The sequence below is a fragment of the Temnothorax longispinosus genome, chromosome 11 (assembly GCF_030848805.1).
Source record: "Temnothorax longispinosus isolate EJ_2023e chromosome 11, Tlon_JGU_v1, whole genome shotgun sequence".
NCBI lineage: Eukaryota > Metazoa > Arthropoda > Insecta > Hymenoptera > Formicidae > Temnothorax > Temnothorax longispinosus.
In genome coordinates, this window is record NC_092368.1 from 17,874,657 (window position 1) to 17,895,141 (window position 20,485).

The 20,485-nt window shown below is 39.5% G+C and overlaps 1 protein-coding gene across 4 annotated transcripts in view; it reads left to right on the forward strand.

Moving 5' to 3' along the window:
- The window catches only part of Rho-5 (rhomboid-5), a 93,100-nt gene that overhangs the window by 20,071 nt on the left and 52,544 nt on the right, over positions 1-20,485 (forward strand). For all 4 annotated transcript variants that reach the window (XM_071794011.1, XM_071794012.1, XM_071794013.1 and 1 more), the window contains exon 3: positions 18,922-20,418. In XM_071794011.1, coding sequence (XP_071650112.1) covers positions 18,953-20,418 — 1,466 coding nt within the window. In that variant the 5' untranslated portion in view covers positions 18,922-18,952. The remainder of the gene's footprint in view (positions 1-18,921; positions 20,419-20,485) is intronic.

Genomic DNA, 20,485 nt, shown 5'->3' on the forward strand with positions numbered 1-20,485 from the left:
GACGGGGTGGAAATTCATTTCCTTAATGGAGGCTGGGGTACTATATACCTAACCGACGGTGACTAAACAACCCCTCCCTCCCACCGTTCTCGCCCAACCATCCGATATGATATACGCGATGCTCCGCCGAAAGGATCTCGGTTGAACAATTATACAGAGGGTGTTGCCCTGTCGCTTAGATTGGCTGTTCCGAGAGTGATGAGTGGAAACTGAGATATGTTTAAAAAAATATTGCAAAAAACGTCGTGGTATATTAATTTAATAATATATACGATTTTTTGTCAAATACAATACTCGCGAGAAAAATGTGAAAAAGAAATCGGCCTGAAGAGAGATAATTAAATCTCCACAGCGGTGATTTGCGACGATTTAGATTTTATTATCCCAGATTGAATGTATTTTATATCCCCATTGTCGCGCGGTGGGTCTTGGAAATAATTTGGGGGTTGCCACGACATGTTGTGATAATGCGGTAATAAGGGGGAGGCGGCAGGGTATAGTACTTGACGAGGGTATGTAATTATAAATACGGTCGAATCTGAGCTGGTTATGCAAAAGCCACCTCCGCGAGATGTAATCGCGCGGAATATATAATATGCCGCTGGCGATAAATAATATCGCGGAAAAGGAGATGGGTGAAAGAGCGCCGGTTCGGGGTCGGAAAACGGGAACGGTACCGTCGTCGGCTGTCGCGGCCATTAATCAGCTGAATTAATTGCGCTCATTAACGCGCCACACTATGGGCGCGATGGGAAATGACTTTTTGTCACCGTTGTTGTCGCCGCGCCAGGAATTTCCTGCTTGTTGCATTTCCTTGCTCCTCGATAAGAATGTTAACTTACAGAAGTATAGATATTAAACATTTTTTAATTTTATACACGCATTATAAAACGAAGATAAAGCTTTGCGCTTTTATATTATTCTTATTGTTGCTTTCTGCAATTTAATTTCTTTTAATATTAATTAATAACGTATTTTTGATGATATAATCCAAAGGCTAATTATTTCTTAAAGAATTATTTTGTTAATAAATACATTTCAATAATAATGGTAAAACAGCTAATAAAATATACAACTTTGAAACCATATACATTTATCGTCTGATGATAAGATTAATGATATATGATGTTCTATATATAGAGAACACGATATAGATGTTTTCGATTTAATGTGGATTCGAAGTAAGTTACCCAGAAAGGTAGTTATTGCTTCAGGTTTTTTCAATAATTCAGTCAGTGTAATGCAGGCGGTTGCTAATAAAATATAGATGTCTACGTTCTGTAAAATTTTAAGCTTCTTAAAACGTGAAACTTTACGTTCTTTTCCATAAGTTTACGACTGCCATAGATAGCAGATATTTTTTGTTCTTGGTTTTATTTTAGTTTAAACTAAAAGCTGGTTAAAAATGTAACTGTTCAATTCGAGCCTGATCCATATATATCGGCGGTAAATCCGTCTAAATTATCTGCTCTACTTGTCCAGCGTTCCTGTCATATTTTAATTTTTTCATATTCGTCTATCGCGTGACGTACTTTTCCGTCGTAAAGTGCCCGACTATTGGCAAATAAACGTTGCATCTCGCTCGCACGACTTTTTATACGGCGATAAAATGTTTAACGGCTACCCGTTCCCTCTCTCTCTCTCTCTCTCTCTCTCTCTCTCTCCTTGCATCATTTCCGCCGCTGCGGAATTCATTTTCCTCCGGTTTGTCGAAGGGGCTGCAAAAAAGCACGGGGGGGATGAAATATGAATTTCGCCGTCGAAAAATTTCTGCGAGACGAAAAGGGACATACAAAGAACGGGAGGAAGACGAATAAAGAGCCGGAAAGGTCGGGGAAAATAACAGGCAAATTTCCGGACGGAATTTTGCGATCGGTACAGTCGGAGTTCCCTCGCGCGCGCATCATAAAACCGTCCCCCGATCTTATCGATTTTATCGAAATAATTATTTGATAATTATTGCGGATAAATTGATTAACGTAAATTGATGCATGATTGTCACATAAATTATCATTTGATAACAATAATTCGAGAAAATTACTTGTCGAGATATTAATTTACCATTAAATTGTCCGTTTTGTTTATTATCGCAGTTATATCGCTACGAGCTTTCAAGGAAGGATTGAAAGCGCAAGACGCGAATAATAATGCCGGCTAATTGAGAAGCGAGTTAATTAATACTTGAGTTCCGATTGATAACGTCGAGATGTGGATAATTAAAATAAACAACTTGAGAATACCGGTCCCATTCAGACGCAAGGCTTTCAAATAAAATTGTGATGCAACTAAAAGTAAGTTATACTTGCGAGCTTCGAAAGCTTTATAAACGAAGACGGGAAACGGAAATGCCGCGGGGGGAGGGGGAGGTGGTTGAGGAATCGTGAGAGTGAAAGAAAGGACTGGGCTTTATTACGAACACTTCGAGATTTAACGGCGAAGAAATAATGGCGAGATTTCTGTTTTGTTATACTTGTTAGGAAAAGTCAAGTATAATTAGCGGGTCTTTAAACAATTCCTCGAGTATCTTGAAACAAATTTTCTTAATAATTTTTAACGTAATAAGAAGGCAAGAGAGGAGAGAGGGTAATCGAAACGATCGATATCCTTTAGTCTGAATTCAGAAAATAATTCCGTTTGTAATTTTGTGTGCCTTGTAACGCGAAAAACATTTATAGAATTATAATACACATATAAATTGAAAAGTCAGAACGGACACAGAAGACACAACATACATATACAATGAATATACAATGAAATATTAAAATGCACATATATCAGAATGCACGGTATAAAAAATTACTTAAGATAGGAATACACTTTAGATTTTTATCTTCAAATCAGATGTATTTAAATTATAGTTCAAAGTGGGTTTTGGAAACAGACCTCATTTAGAAAACAAAAATCAACAGAGTTATATTTCACAACCTGCAACCGAATGGCGATAAACAAGACCGATTCATGCGTCATGAAATAATAAAACAACCGGTTTGTTCGTATGTCGCTTGCGTTGAATTAATAATTAAAAGCGGCAGGAAGAGCGGGTATATACGTTCGCGATTGGGAATTTGTGGCAAAACTGAATACGTTCAATTAAAGATGCGGAATTATATGTTAATTAGGATCGCGATATTGACCATTCTATTGGCGGAGCTTCGATAATACGGGATTAATCCGGGATCGGGCCAGCAATTTGCGTTCGAGTCGACGAAGTGCTGATCGTTCAGTTGGTTGAAAGGCTCGAAGGAATGGAATTTTGCGTCGATGATCGGGCCGCGAGATGGGCCGATAGGTCAGGGAGAATTAATTTCTTCTTGTTCGCTCGATGGCCGGCGCTCTCACTCTCGCGCTAGTTAGGACTCTCGATGTCCGCCCACGTCCTCGATGTCAAAGACATGCTTTATCTCGAAACGCCAATGACGAACGCACGCGCGCGCGACGATTCGGCCTTCGGAAAATAACGTTAAATTCCGACGAGCCGCTGGTGCCCTGTGATTGTGTTTCTGACAACCGTAGGGCGTTTGTTAGGGACTGCGTTTCTAAAAGGTGCTGACAAGAACATCCCTCCTTCTTTTGTCCCTAACAAGATTGGCCGAATTACATAACATTTCACTGTTAGGCTTAGTTTCTAAAGTGGCTAAAGTTTCTTTATTCTTGCTAATCGCGTCTTAATGTCTCGTCAAAAGAAGATATATATTGAAAGACATTTTGATGCAATAAGTTTTCTTTCGGGAAAAAGGTATACTTTTTATCTGGGGACATCTTTATTGTTCATAAGGCATACGGCGCACAATACGTAGCTATAGAAGAAGATACATAGCTGTAAAAAAGCTATACGTGCCTTTATTTCCCCACATATATACTACCTTGACAGAAACTTTCCAGGAGTTGTTGTGTGTGGCTATAACTTTTATTAATTATTTGCACCTCGCATATATAGCCGTCCCAGAATTCGTGATCTCTTAATCCTATAATGACAGATACTTCGATGATGCTCAAGTCGACGGAGAGGTCCTAACATATCGCAATTTTTAAATACTTCTAATTGAACTTCGGATAAAAATTTTATGCATATGGAGTTAAAATCCATTTAAACTCGGCAGCGAACATTCATTTCCGTTATCTGTTAATCTTCGTAAAAAGTAAAGTTTAGTTCGCGTAATGCTGCTCATTTGTAGATTGCTTCAAACTATCATGCGCGAGCTCGGAAAGCTTTTCCTTTCCAAAAGCAAAAAAAGAAAGAGAGGAGAGACGAGAAACTGGTGAAAATGTGGTCGAAACTCGATTTAGCGCTTAGCCCGGGACAGGGGGTTGTATCGCGGCGCGAGAGTAGATGCGTCCTTTACGCAGCGGGACTCCTTAATTAATTAGCGTTAATTAACAAACGTGTGGCGAGACTGTTGCACCCTGTCTCACGCCCGCCCCCCCCTCCGGTCCATCTTCACTGACCCCGAGATTCCCCATAGGATACCCGAGTGCTTTTGAAGTTACATCCGGTTGCCAGGTTGCGAGAGGGGCCTCTCGCCCCTCTCCGCGTGATATTCGGCGGCGCACTCCCTCCGCGACCCCCTTTATAAGGGGCGGTCTGTGTCGCTCGCTAATTAAATATCGCCGTCGCGCTAATTTCCGCGACGATGTTTCTCTAATTATTTGTCGGCAGAGCGGAGCCGCCATTCTCTCCTGATTATGTTTGGTTAACGAGATGACGACGCGAAATAAACATTTTTGGAATATGCATTTTCCGCGTTTCGCCGAAACGGTTTACTTCGGTCAGGGCTCTCGTCGTGTCGCATTCGAAATAGACGGAGAGCGCCCACGCGATGTAAAATTCATCCCTTCGCGCTCGAGCAGAGGAAGTGATGACGGATTTTCACTCCCTCTATAAATCTCTCCACAGCACCTTCAACCGCGTAAAACGCGAAAATGTAATACGTAATGTCGACGCGTGTAAGTTTAACTTCTGCGAATTCTTTATTTGCTAATTATTCGAGCTTCGCGGATATCTTTTCGAGTTGTAACGCTTCTCCCCATCCAAGATATCGCGATTTTTTCCGATTTTCTTTTTGGAGACTCACCCCCCTCCCGCGGTTCTTGCGCCCGACTCGTCTGCTTTTTTCCTTCGGGGAGCAATTTTTGGGAGACAAATTGTTGCTGCACGCCCATCGGGGCGCTCGTCGAAGGGGCGGTTGCATTGCACGGGGGCAAAAATCGGGACGGGGCAGGAAGGGTGGGAGGGAGGGAGGGAGGGTTGTTTCGTTGCCCCCTCCGCGACATTACGTCACTCCAGCGCGTTGCTTTGCGCGGAGATGTGGCGGTTCGGCTGCGGGGGGAGGAAGGGGGAGGGGGGGCATGCGAGCGGCGCGGGCGAAGGGAGTAGGGCGGCGGAGAAGGTCGATCAATATCAAGCTAAGCGTTCAGCACCTACCAACCTCTGTGGCGACCCGAGCAACGACACGTCCCGCTCGTTGCAACCGAATAGATTTCGCGAACACGACGTGGAAAACCGCGACATGCTCTTCTCCGTTTGCCAGTAAATCTCCTCAAAACAGTAATAGTTCGCTTTCTCCCCTTGCAATAACCATCGTATTTTATTAGAAAGAGCCGCGTATACCGATTAAGTTCAGTATATCTCCCCTCTTGTCGCTGAACCGAAAATACGTTTATGAGGTGCGCTCTATAGCCTTGTTATATATAAGGGGCATGTTTAATCTACAATATAATGTTACAGCGTAGAATCATGCTATCCTTGTACTCTCATATTTCTCAGTTTTTCTCTTAGATCCAATTATGCTTCCCTTTATATCTTACGAGAACAGGTAGGAAAGGCTGTAGATTTGTTTTTCCATTGGGACAGACCGGGGCTCGTTGGCACAGTTTTCACAAATTCGGCATTTGAATTTTTAGACAACTAAATATCATGATCAAACAGTACTAATATGATAGAGAGAACCTTTCTCTACATTTTCATGCCGAAAACGATCCTGTATTCTGTATAGTTTCTTTGTAATAAATGAAATACGAACGTGCTGCATTGTAGCCAGCTTGCCCCGATAGTGGGGCAAATTGACATATATCATGGTGTAAGTTGGCTATACGACTAAAGTCCATGTTAAATTAATGAAAATGCAATAGAAATAAAAAACAGATAGCAGATATGTACTTCTCGATAAAGATTGTATTTTTTAAAGTTGTTTTGTAATGATCAAATAGCAAAATGCTGTTGTAGAAAAACAGTTGTAAACTATTTCATACAACCATCTTTGGCAAAATGTGTGTCACATACATTTTACGAATAGAGAACATTAAATAAAAAAATAGATAAGCAAGTAATTAATTAAGTCAGTAATTAATACAAATAATAAAAATATTAAGTGCAAGTGTAATAAATGCATTGTAGATCTGCACATGACTCATGTATCCAATTTGCAAATTGCAAACATTTAATCCAATCTTCTTTACTTTCTGAATATTTTCCATTGCATATACTAGACACAAGTATTCTTTCTCATTAATATCTTTTCTATTTGCTATATATATTTTCTTTTCTTTATCTTCTTTTTCTATCATTTTCTTTTTTTTTTTTTAAGTAAGTACAGGAACAGAAATTTTAAATTGAGTTATTATATTTGTAAGAAGTAAATAGATACATCTATCACAAACAACGGTTTTTTTTAAATATGATTGTATAAAAACAATGTACAAGCATCAAACAAATTCAAAATTTATTTAGTATAGAAAACTTTGCTGTTATAAAATCATATAGAACGTTTTTTAAAGAAACGTTCCTTTAATTTTTTTAAAAATATCAAAAAATTACCTGAAGATAATTCAATTATTTTACATTTGTTTAGGTTAAAAATTCTTCTTTTGTATGTTTTCTTTTTTACATTCTCGTTTTTCTTTATTCTCTTCTTTTCGTGAACCAAAGCAATCTTGATTGAGCTATCAGTCAAAATTGCTGAAGAACTTTTCTTTCTTTACCTTGCACTAGTTGATCGAGCTTCAGCTTTAGGTAAGGGTCTGATATTTTCAAGCTCAACATCAACTAATCGTTCCTTCTTAAACAGTGCTACTGGACCTAGATAATAGCGTAGATATATCGAAATATAACAGATATATTAAAATAGATATACTAAGATATATTAAAAATATGTATTTAAAATTCAATTAAATATAAACTATTTCTTAATCTTCATCAAAAATAGTGTGTGTGTGTGTGTGTGTTTGAAAAATAAGAGAGTGCAATAAGGATTACCTTACCTGCTTACACTATACAATCATCGAGGATGACAAAAATATTCGTGTAAAATTGTATGAGATAATCGAGCTTTGTAAAATTCCAAGAAGAACGGGATTATATGACGAGTTACTGTGCGTGTTGATCGAAGAAGACAAATGTAATCTAACAGAATATGTCTCAAAGTTTTGACGTCCCAAAAGTTCTCGTGATTTATTACATTTCTACCTGAAAACACAAGACATCTTCTATTTAATTATAATACCTTATCTTTTCAATGCGTAATATAAGATTAACTTCAAACCTTAAAAAATAAATGATTACATCCGTTGTAATTATCGACCGGCAACAACTACATTCATTAATACACATTTTAAAGAAATATACAAGGTAGAAGGTTACTTACATCTTCTGCTTCTCTTGCTTTTATCAGCATTGTAACGAATCACAAGTTTACATTCACACGCGTCTCACGCGCACGGCAACAGCACGTCAAGCTAAGCGTGCCGTAATATGAGTCAACATACCCCATCCCTACATATGTCAACATACCCCATACCCCTACGTATGTTAATTTTAGTCATTTTATTATAATAAATTACTGTTGCTACTGTTTCCTTAAAATAACATGTCTCGTATAGCAACAGAAACTTTTCTTTTAACTAATAATACGTTACTTAGATTTACTTTTCAAGCTGAAGAATATTAATACGAGATTTTGAAACGCTTGAAAATTTACTTGCCACCTCTTGAATCAAATTTTTCTCTTTTTTTTATTGTAATACTTGTCTGATTTAAATAAAACTTTGGGGGAAGTACCTATGTCATAGAAGAGATATTTTGTGATAACTTTTCCATTGTTTCTTTCAATAAATATATACATAAACGGAACGCAATGCCAACTTGCCTCTTGTGCCAACGAGACTCGGTCTCCCCTACACAATTTCTTTTTATATCGTATTTATTTTGATCTTTTTATTTCTGAGTTTTTAGCTTCATGATTTTTCATTTTCTTTTACTTTTCTTATTAGTCTCTTCATGCGAGAAAATCGAAAAATCCATAAAATTTCCTGAATTGCCTACAGCAGTCAGAAAACTTACGAAAGATTCTTTTCTTTTCCTTTGACGAATAGTTTTGGAAGCCGAAAAGTTTTAATAATCTTAATTGTTCAGATTCAAATATATTTCATTTTCCATTTCCTTTACATCGAATTATACACTTTTCTTTACGCCCTACGGCTCAGATAGAAAAAGCTGCAGATTTGTTTCTCCAAACGCAATTTCTTGTTTCCTTTCATATTTATTATTTTTTATTTCTAAGTCCTTAGCTTCATGGCGCTTTTCGTTTTTTTTTTACTTTCCTTGTTAGTTTCTTCATGCGAGAAAATTGAAAACTCCATAAAATTTCCTGAATTGCCTACAGCAATAAGAAAACTTGTGAAAAATTGTTTTTGCTTTCCTTTGATGAATAACTTTGGTGAAGCTAAAGTTTTAATAATCTTAATTGTTTAAATTTAAATATATTTCATTTTCTTTATATCGAACGATGCACTTCTCTTTATGTCTCATAGTAGAAAAAGCTGTAGATTTGTTTGTCCAAACGCAATATTTTTTGTAACTTTTTATCTTATATTTCGATTTTTTATTTCCGAGTCTTTCACTTCGTGGCTGTTGACTTTTTTATCTTTCTTGTTAGTTTTTTTATGCGAAAAAATTGATAGAATTTCCTGAATTGTCTACAGCAGTCAGAAAACAATTTAAAAAATTGTTTCATTTTCTTTGATGGAAAATTTTTTTCTTTCCATTGAAAGCTAAAAAATTTCGATAATCTTAATTGTTCAAATTATTAATCGTTCCTCAATTGTTTCTCAAAAATTCCTAAAAGATTGAAAATTATTTTATAGTTGTGTAGAAATGTCTCACATAAAAGATCTAAATTTATTATTTCTCAGAAGTAAAGCCTGAGATTCAAATAGAATAATCTTTGATAATTTAGACGACATATGTAATTCCCTACCGGAGCCCGAGTTGGTTTTTGGGGCGGAACGCAACGTAGGAAATTAGAATCTGCATAATACGGCGTATATGTATATGCGCTATTAGGAGGCAGGCAAGTCCCTTTGTTCTTAAGTCACCGATGCGGATTAGCGGCGTATTCTACATTTATTAGCGGAAGTTTGTAGTGCCCGAAACTCGGGTAGCTTCCGACTGCACGGTTAATTTGACATGCCCGGGGAGCCTGAGAGGGAACGTCTCTCTCGGCTCTCTTATCTCGAAGTATCGAAGTGACGAGTAAATCCGATGTTACGGCGAATTATCTGCGCCGTATGCGTATATATCGTGAAACTGGAACGCTGCTGAGACGATATAATTTTGTGCGAATGGAGTTAGCTCTCAATTTGTAACGTTTAAGTGGCGCACGATAGGTATCATTAAATAAAAGTATAACTTTTTATTTTAATATTAAACGATGCACACCCACGAGAGGATTACCGCGTTTCAAATGTGGGTTTCGCGGTTCACGTATTATATCTATGCAATCACGATCACGTTTTATCTATATAATCATGCACGTAAATTAAATTTATATAGTTCCAAATTTTTAATTTTGGATTTTTTATTACTGAATTTTTCATTAAACCGTTAAAAATTTATTAACAAATTTAAAAAAGAAGAGCCTTGTCGTCACGTAGGCGACGAATAGCACAATAAAAGAGGACTGACGTGTCTCAAAAGTGAACCTTTCACAAGAAGCTTTATCTTCTTGTCTTAAGGCAGTAAAAGAATAAATTAAATTATCATTTAATACATTCAAAATTGCGTTTCACCTATATAATTCATCGCGTAAATTAAATTTAGCTTAAAACCTTTTATTTTGAATTCTTTATGACAGAATTCTTCATTAAATCTTGACGTAACGTACGAAATATATTGCATATCGAAAAGAAAAGCTTTTGTTATCAACATGGTAATGAATAGAACAATAGAAGAAGCCACGTCTCAAAAATAATTCTTTTACGAGAAGCCTTATTTTCTTGCTTTAAGGGGATGCTGGAGCGACGGCGGCTCCAGCATCACCTTAAGGCGGTAAAAAATAAATCAGAAAAATAAGTTATTACGTAACACATTCAAAATCACATTTTACTTACGTAATTTATTGCGTAAATTACATTTATATGGTTTTTATTTGTATAGTTCTAAATCTTTAATTTCAAATTTTTTTATTAAAGCATTTTATTAAACTCTGTGCGACAGATTGCGTGTTTTTTCGAAAAGAAGAGCCTTGTCACGATGCAACGAATAGAACAATAGAAGAAAACTCTTGTGTCTCAAACGTGAACCTTTCATTGGAAACTTTAATTTCTTGTTTTAGTAAAAAATTTAATTACATTTTCATATAATATACGTACAAAATCATATTTTACCTACATCACAAATTGCGTAAATTAAATTTATATAGTTCCGAATTTTTTATTTCAAATTCTTTATCGGAGAATCCTTTATCAAACCGTCAGGTGACGTAAAGCGTGGAACGTACATATTGCGCGTCTTTGCAAAAAGAAGAGTCTTCTCATCATGCGGCAGCGAATCGCAGCGGGGGAGGGGGGAGAGGAGGGTGAGGGGGGACGAGCAGAAGAACCTAATTGAAGGGTCGATCGCACGCGACACGTCGACGCGCGAATGAGGGTCGATTATTGCCGTGACACCCGGTACACACGTGGTACTCGCGTGCAGTTTCCATCCCGTATGTACGTTACGTTGTACAAGTTTCGCGATAACGTGCCGTAACTATAAGATATAACTTTCGACGTAATTTCCTGTGTCCCGACACGTACACCGCGCGCGTGGCGTCCGTGTGTGTATGTGTGAGCGCGCGAACGAGAGAAGGGGGAGGGGTGAAGTGTGTGTGTACACACATATACTGTGCCAACAATATCGTGTGGCAGCCGGTTAACGAGGCTGCTGCGGCTACATGAGACACGATCTTACAGGGGACACAGGACGTGTGCTTCCAGTTTTGTAATTAGCGCCGATACATATTTGCCCTGCCGCGCGACGAAAGCCCTCCCCTCGCCCAACTATCTCGCGCGAAGATCAAGCGTGGATATATGCGACTTTCACACCCACACACGTCGATTACCTACCCTCGCATTAATCGTGTTATCCCCGTCCGATCACCGGCCGCCCGCATACGTACTTCCTATTGTCGCAATTCTATTGTCATCGATTTGTTTCTTAATCTGAGCTCGAATCTAATTTTTTATTAAGCATATATATACTACGCCGCGATTCGATGTTTTACCAGCGTTACTTACATAGCCGCAGTGAGTGACGGATAATCGTATCGATTGTCCCGCCGACAATCCAACTGATTAGCTGTAATGAGCACGGCTGCGTTGTGTGCGCCGCTAATTTTGCTATTGCAGCTGCGACGCGCCGGCATGCGTGCATCGTGTACACGAAATTAATTATCACCGGGCGAATAATTAATTATCGCGTTCGGTTCATCTCGTAATGTTGTCCGCGCCAATCAGCCGGCAACGACAATAAACTCGTGCGGAACGTAGCAGCTGGCATTTTACGGAAACTGCACAACCGCGGCGGCGTTCAGCGAAACAGAATTCCTCGACTCGAAGGAATTTGAGAGATTAGTCTTACAGTTGGAACAATTGAATCTTGATCGAATCTTTTTCGTACTTTTTCACAAGTAAAGGGGATTAGAAAGTAATAAATAAATTTTAATTAATGTAATGGAAAAGCGAATGGATTGTTAACCAACAAAATTTCAGTGAAATAACCTATTTATTATTATCGATGTTATATAGGTATCGATTTGATAAAATAAATAAAATTTATTCAAGATATATTTTCTGTACTTTCATATATAAAGGAAAGAAAAAAAAATGTTAATATTTTAGAAGCAGTTTATTGCCATGTTTAAATATGCTTCCGGAAAACGGGTTTTAATTAATCTAATATACTTAATTAATTTAAATCACAGGAACTAACAATAAGTCAAGAAATGAATTAGTAATTAAGGACGTATTGATAGTCGTTTTAGAGTAGTAATCCAACATATAAGGTTCTCTGGATTCCGAAGTCGGGAGAGATTAATGAGCGCGATAAATAAAATCGAACAATGGCGATTGAGTAGACGGTTCTCTCGAGGAGACGAGGCTGGTGCAGAATGCGCGATACAGCCACGTCTTATACCCTAGCCATTACTCGACCGACAAATAAGATTTTATGGCCTCGCGCGCTCCACGACCCATTTGCCAGGTACCGGTCATCGATCGGCGTACAGCGGCTTGCTCGGCATTTTTTCCCTTAGCGAAAAACACTGCGCACATGGCGTAAATGTTGTAAATGTTATAACTCAACGCAGCTGATTGATAGTTTTCGATTATTAATCTATCTGGGGAACCGTGGCCGGTTTGCAAACCAAAATTCATGTAAACGCGCGTATAAACAATGAAACAATGGCTGTGCGGCTAAACCCCGATTGTTAATAATAGTCCAATTTAAAAATTGCGGCATAATGTACGAACACGTCTGATATGAAATAATGATAATTTATGGCTTTATGGTAAACGATAACGATCGTTGGCGCTTGGTGGAGAGATTGACGTCATCAGATTGACGCAGCTGACGAGAAGACGCGGCTGAAAGGACATTTGATCCGAATTTCTCAGATTCTTCGATACGATACATTTAATAATGTTAATAAGTCACTTTTTATAAAATTAAAATTTGCGCAACAAGCGAGTGTCAGTCGCCCCGCGATACTTTGCAAAGTTGCCGTATTTCCCCCAACGCTTCGGATATTTCCGCTCGATACTTTTCCGCGATTTTGTCAGGCGAAGAAAAATGGGGGTCGAATCGGGCAAAAGCGCGAGAGAGACAGAGAGAGAGAGAGAGAGAGACAGGGGAAATATCTGCACGAAGGGACAAAGCCGTCGAGTGGCGGACGTGAATTTATTGCATCCAGACGATGCGAAATCGAAAGGGGGGAGGGGGGGGCGAGAGTTGACCGGAAGAGGTAGAGGGATAGCGGGCGATAGGGGGTAACATCGGGGGATATGCGACACGGGTGGGGCGTGGCAGTGCGTCGCTTATTAATACTTTCTTATTATTTATCATCCTTCATAAATACCGACCTCACTCTGGGGGATGCTTACCCTCGGGAAGAGGGGCGCCGGAGAGCGAGGGAGCAGAGAGATGATTTATTAAGGCCTCAAAAGAGTCGCCTCGGGGGTTTTCTTCTGCGTATTAATCCGCGGATATGTGTTAATATATATCAGGTGTCCCGTAAGTCGTGCATTCTCTCATTTGTATACATCGGGTTGCATGATCGCTGTAAATTATCTTTAGATCGTTTTGTATATGATAATAATTATGTTGCGCTCGCCGCGTCACACTTTCACTTACTCGCACTCACGCGCCCGGAGCTCGCGGAAATAAAGGGAACTCAATTAACAGCAAAACAATCTCAACGTTTATTAGAAGACTCGTTACAGAAGAGCGCGGACACACGTCCGAACGGTCCAGCGGCTCGAGAACAAATCTGACGGTTGTTGTTAAATCAATCCGGCTCGTTACTGAGGACGCTTCGCGACTCTCACTTGTGCCAGGCGTCTCGCTCTCAGCGCGGATGCGACAATAATATTAGCGTATTATTTTATCCCATTTCGGGCATTTCTTGCGACTGAAAATCGGATTTCGAATCCTTTTTTCTCATTTGTTCAATGATCTCCATATATTATACATTTTTAAAATATATTTTAAAATATTCAAACACACTATCTCGAATGACAGATTTAATTGACTTTTAAGAGAATTTTACAGAACTTTACACTTTTATAATTTTCATGCCCACAAATATTACGTTTGAATTATTAATTTAACTGACTCTTAGGCAGTTTCAATATTAATTAATTTTAATATTACTAAATTAAATTTTAATTTTTAATATTATATCTAGTAATAATTTCAATAGCTTTTTACAATTTACAAGTGTGTTTCTGAATGACAATTTTAATTGGTTTTTAGGATAGCTTGTTAATTATAGCGAGCGAAAGTGACACTATGGTGATAGAATAATAATTGCCTCGCATGATCTCAGGCTAATCCAACTTGGAATCTACCGGCGGCATACTAATTCGGGGACTTTTTAGACTCGCATGACCCGGGGAGTAGCAAACGGAATTGAGAATCCATTAGCAACCAATTGAAATTCCGATCCAGCTCGCTAAAGAGTGAAGTACTTAAATACTTTTATGTGGGCGACGAACGCCTTTTGCTATTATTATAGTTTCGTGAGACTCCATTACCGTCGGTGTGATTGCGAGATTAAAAAATTTCTTAGTTCGGTAGTGTCGCATCGCAGAAGTACGAAATTTCAGAATCGAAAGATACATTTTTCTTTCTAGTGAATATGAACGGCAGAAAGAATATTTTTTTTTCGCGATTCAATATATAATTAACGATTTCGCGCAAATTTAATTTAATTTAATTATTCTATATAAATTTAATTATTCAGAGAAATAAATTAATTATTCAGAAAAATTATACTTTTTATATTAAAAGTATATTTACAAAGACTGCCAGATAAAATTTTATTCTCTGTCAATAATTTTAATAATCTCATTACAATGTGAAAATGTGAAAATGAAATAGAATAAATGAGATAATATAAATCCGACGGTAATTATTGAGCAAAAAGGTATATTGTCTCGGTAATCGAAAAATTTGAAAGAGTTAAAAAAATAATTAGTGATCAAATACTAAAATGTCAGAGAATGTGTGGTACAAATTTTATAAAAAAATAACGATAGTCTCTGAAAAATAGAACTTATAATAATATTAATAATGATCTCTTTATAATAAATCACTGATCTTGTTATAAATAAATTTAGATTACGTTAAAATACATTTCTTGAGTGTTAAAAGAGAATTGAGAATAATTAAGGGGATCCTATAGAGTGACGGCAGAACTCCGACGGGAAAGCGCCCTGATCTAAGCGGAATTAACAATATCGATTATTTTGATCATTCTGTCCTTATCCAACGAGATCCTACGAAATATCTATCCGTGTCAGATTGCAACGCCATGTACACTGCGTGTGTGTACGCATGCATAAAATCTGCGATCAGTGAAAATCTTTCTTATAACAAGTAGACATCAAATATAATTTTTTCAATTTTTTTAAGTTTTTAATTTTCAATTTACCACTTCACCCATCATTTCTGTATGTACTTTAAACGTGTTAAAGGGATTTCAAATCTGTAAAGCTAATTCGGAGAAAATCATACACCTAAACGGTCATTGCCGTCGCTCCAGGAGGTCCCCTTAAAAGCCAGAAGTGGAATATTTTTATATCGACAATTTTTAGACCAAGCTCACGCGTGGTGCATTAACAGTTCCTTGCTTAGGGGTTGCGGCGGTACTCGTAAAATCGGGAATTAGGGGGCTACGCCAGCGGGGGTTGGGTGGCACAGCGACCAGGTATTTAAATGGATTCAATTTGGATCGGTGCCAGGCAGGCTCGTGCCAACCGTCGAAAGATGCTCGTAAAAGATGAAACTCTCGACTCGTCGGACGAATTAATCGCCATCTCGGCAAATCGAGTCGCTATTAAAAAAGTCGCGATGCGCGTTCGATAAACGATCTGACCTAAAACCATCGAGATTCATGTCGCATTTAACACTTTCGATACTGCATTTTATCAGAGTTCCACTAATTCTCCTATAAAGTAATATAATTCATTGATCTTAATTTTCGTATTTATACTTATTTCATTAACGTAATCATTGTATGTCGATCTGCTAAAAGTAAATAGAATTTGTTTAAAATTTAGATTTTATTTTGTATTTTTACATGAAAGAAAAAAGAGAGTGAGAGAGGAATTTTTATTTTAAAATTACCGTATTAATTTCCAAATATATTTTTACAGAAAATAATTTTTATTAATTTTACTAATTTATTTAACTTTTGCAGAAAATTGAATAATTTTTAAATCTTTTGAAATGGATATTAAATCTAATGTTAAAGTCTATAAATTTTATATAAATAATGCTAAATTTCTTCTATTTTAAAAGAATTAAATTTTCTTTTTCGTAAAAAAAGTGTAATTCAAAAAGTGTACGTTCTTCTATGAATATTTCTGATCTCTTTTAATATAATTTAACTTTTGAAGCTTAGAACGGTGCGCTGGAATTTCTCTCTATCGCGGTGCAAAAAGCCATCTCCGTGCAATCTCGCCCGGTATCGCTCTGGAAAAATTTTCCGTCATAAATATTTCACGCGGCGTCGGGAAGGCCCGGCGTCGTCGTTTCGCGGACGACGGGCGACGACGTCCTTCGACGTGACTTCCGAAAATTCCGTCGGGATGGTGTATTCCCTCGGCGCGGGCGCCCGCCATCGGGGAACGCGGCCCACGCGTGACACGTGTCGCGCGCACGTACGCTCGTCAACTGCCGGATAAAACCATTTGTCAAATTCAGTTCTGCCGAACGAGGGGAGGCTCTCTCGAATTTCTTTGACGTTCCGCAGAAGGAATAGGCAGCTTGCCCGGACGCGCCGGAAGTGGCGTCCGACGATGCGAAATGATAGAGAGCAGAGCACCGTACATATAGCGCTTTCTACGGAGCTTAAATCGAATAATCTTCTAAATGAAACAATCTTCTAAAAAGTATCTCGACTCTTCTCATCATTTTATTACTTTTGTTTTTATTACTAAAAGACATCTTATTGTAACACCGGTAACGAGAAGAGAATATTGGTACTTTATTCTCTCGACATCCATGTTTCTTTCTATATTGTTTTGTATATGGAATCTCCATTGCAAAGCCACTTTGGTTTTTTCTAGGTCAAACGAGACAGAAAACGTGGCGCGGCGCCGCCGGCGATTTTCGCAATTAGCGAATTTAGCGTGTTGTACAAACGCGTTTTTCGTTCGTCGTTCGTTTTCAGCGCGAATCAAACGCCGTTACCATCAGACGTCCCACGCGTTATCTCAATATTTCCTCGCTCGGCTAAGGGCTCTCGGGATAATTCAAATATTACGCTAGGGACAATCGTGGGAACATCTGTCCTCGTAGTTTCCGCGCGGTAAACTCACTTTTTGGATTTATGTTAATTCGTAGAAATTAAAGTACGTGTTACACGTACTTTAATCTCTTTACTGTCTGCAATACAAAATATCGCAAGCGACAGCATATGTCACGAGAGAGAGAGAGAGAAAAGAAAATAAAAAATAAATTATATTTAGTTTGTTTACTTTGTTCATTTTTGTTTGCTTAAAGATGTTAATAATATTACACTTTTATGTCACATTTTGAATACGTTGTAATTATTATTTTAAAAGTTAAATTTTTTATTTTTATTTGGAGTTGTTCCCTCACAAATGTATTTGCACGAAATGTCATCACATATTAATTTATCTGCAAAATGTTTAATTGTTCCTATTTAATTCACGTGATGATGGAAATGGTAAAAATCTCGTCAAAAATATGAAGCGACGAACTTTAACGTAATTACTTTATAAACTTATGTTGTTAATTACAAATTTGTCCGATAATAAGTGGATTACGTATAACAATTTATAGGAAGTTTATATTAATTTACAGGAATCGAAAAAACCGTTTCTGGTGAATGCAAAAATTCTGTAAACAATTCTGCCATCAATTTGAATTATAATGGCAAGGAATTTACGACGCGTTTGTTTTACCGTTTGCTGTTACTATGCGAGAAGAATGGCGGTCGCGATGAATAAGAGCGGTCGATCGAATATTTATATCGAGTCGCCGTCGGAGAATGCCGCATCTCGCGATGCATCACGGGAATTGAAGCACGGGCGATCGAGAGGGAAACCGGGCGGTTTTCGAGCCGAGGAGAAGAATGAAAAGAGAGAAAAAATATAGAAAAATAGTTGGTTACAAAGTAAATGCAGAATTTTTATTCTGCATTTCTGCAATGCGTCTATCGAGAGTGAAAGAAGTTACGCGATTGGCGGAAATGTTTGCGTGTCGCAAAAATAAAACTGCGATTTTTTCAGTGGCTGTTAAAAAGTAAAGAAAAAAAATGTCAATTACATTAGATTTTTATTTAGTTTCATTTTTTCTTAAGATTAAAGTCTTATATTATAAAACAAAATTAAATAAATGTCTTATTCTAATTCATCAATTTATTGATTTTAAATATTTTCTTCTTGCTACAGGATCTCGTAATAGAATTTCGACACTGAGAAAAAATTTTAGTGTTCTTTGAGCGGTACCATTCTTTTTATAGACTGCTATTTTAGCTTTCTAACCCTTTTTCTCGGATCGTATATGGCGAGTTTGTGCCGTGATACATATGGAATTAGGGTCGAGATTAAATCTGGAACTTGTCCACTACACGTTGACCATTTTTACACGGAGCCACGTGTCATCCCAATTTTAATAATTAATTTTACATATCATGACTAATATTGTCCTGAGGCGGACACGCGTGAAAGGGGTCGCGACTCATAGTCCCGGATTCGAGCCTAACTCTCTTTCCATGCTTTGGTTTTATAAGAGACTGATTGGAAAGTTAAAGATTATAAGTAAAGGCGAACCCACATTTTATTTACATTTATATTACATTAACATTTACTAGTGTTGCTCTGTAATTTTAAGTTCGCCGATCACGGCTTTCATTGCAGATGTCCTGACAGTGGGCCCCGGGCCACCAGGATGCCGACAGACGACGACTATGGCCGAAGAGATCGTCTCCTGTTGCACCAGCACCCGATCGCGCAGTACGGGTCCTCGTCATCCCCGCTTCCTGGATCGAGCGCGCCGAATTCCGGCGGCGTGGGGGCCCAGATTGGTCCCAGCAATCCGAGCGACTGCTTTAAGCAGCAAGCACAGCAGCAGCAATTGTCCGACTTGCGTTCGGTCGCGAGTACCGCGAGCCAATCGGGTCAAGAACGTCATCAGTCGGACCAGCAGACCCAAAGCAGCGAGCATGTCGGGGCTCGAATGGTCGATCGGCATGAGAAATCCGCGGAGAAGCCTACGATCGACTTCTCCAAGTGCGGCGAGGGTCGTCCGTCGAGTTGCGAGCGCTTCGGGCATTATCAGGCCCAGAGCGGCGAGCATGTGGGGGGTCGGTTGGGGGGCGAACGGCACGAGAAGGCCGTGGACAAGTCTTGTATCGATTACTCGAAGTGCGTGGAGGATCGTCAGTCGGGTTGCGAGCGTTTCGGACATTATCAGGCCCAGAGCGACGAGCACGTGGGGGGCCGGATGGGGGGCGAGCGGCACGAGAAATTGTCCGACAAGTCGTCGATTGATTTCACCAAGTGCACCGCTGACGGTCGGCAGTCGAGTTGCGAACGTTTCGGGCATTATCAGACTTCGACGTTCGGTCAGTCCTCGTTGCAAGGGCACTATGGCGGCGGGCACGCCGATCGCTTCGCGCGATTTAACGATCTCAGCGTGCTGCACGGTGAGCAACGGGCCCCGAACGATCGTTACTCGGTCTGCAATCCGGAGCTGCGCTTCGACACGGCGAGCACGAGCGGGTCCGGCGAGTACGCGAACGCGAACGCGCTCACGGGCTCTTTCGTCTCGGAGACGTTTCCGTCGCCGCCGTCACCGGCACCGGCGAACGATCGCTTCGTCCCGCCACCGCCATTGTCGCCCAGCCCGAGCGAGAAGTACGCCTCGAGCCAGAGCCTGGCTGGTTACCCTTCTGCTGATCGCATTCTGCCCCCCAATTCTCCGGGGCCCAAGTACGGCGCCGACAGTGCCGCTACAGCATCGTCGATACCCGCCAAGGATCGCTTTGCCTCCGGCGAACGGTTGCTGGCCAATCAGCAGTCGGCCACAGGTGACGCTAAGGATCAACAACGCTACGCTGGACCACCTGATCGCTTGCTCTCGGAATCCTCCCCGGTCCTGGGGGGACTTCAGGCTGGACTTCAAACCGGGCTCCAGGGTAGCGTGGTCTATGCCAAAGACACTCGCTACGCCGCCATTTCCGCGGACAGGATACTATCCTCCTCGCCGATACACGCTCCGGTGCCCGAGAGATTCGTTGGCAAGTCGGAAAGGTACTTGGGCGAGTCGCCCATTCACGATAGGTACCCTCGACAGGACCCACCAGCGACAACACATCATGAGCGGTATTCGACGATGGCGGCGGCCACCGAGAGGTGAGTTCAGCTTAAGTAGATTTTGAATAACAATTTTTCGGATTTGTCAACTATTGCAGTCAGTTGG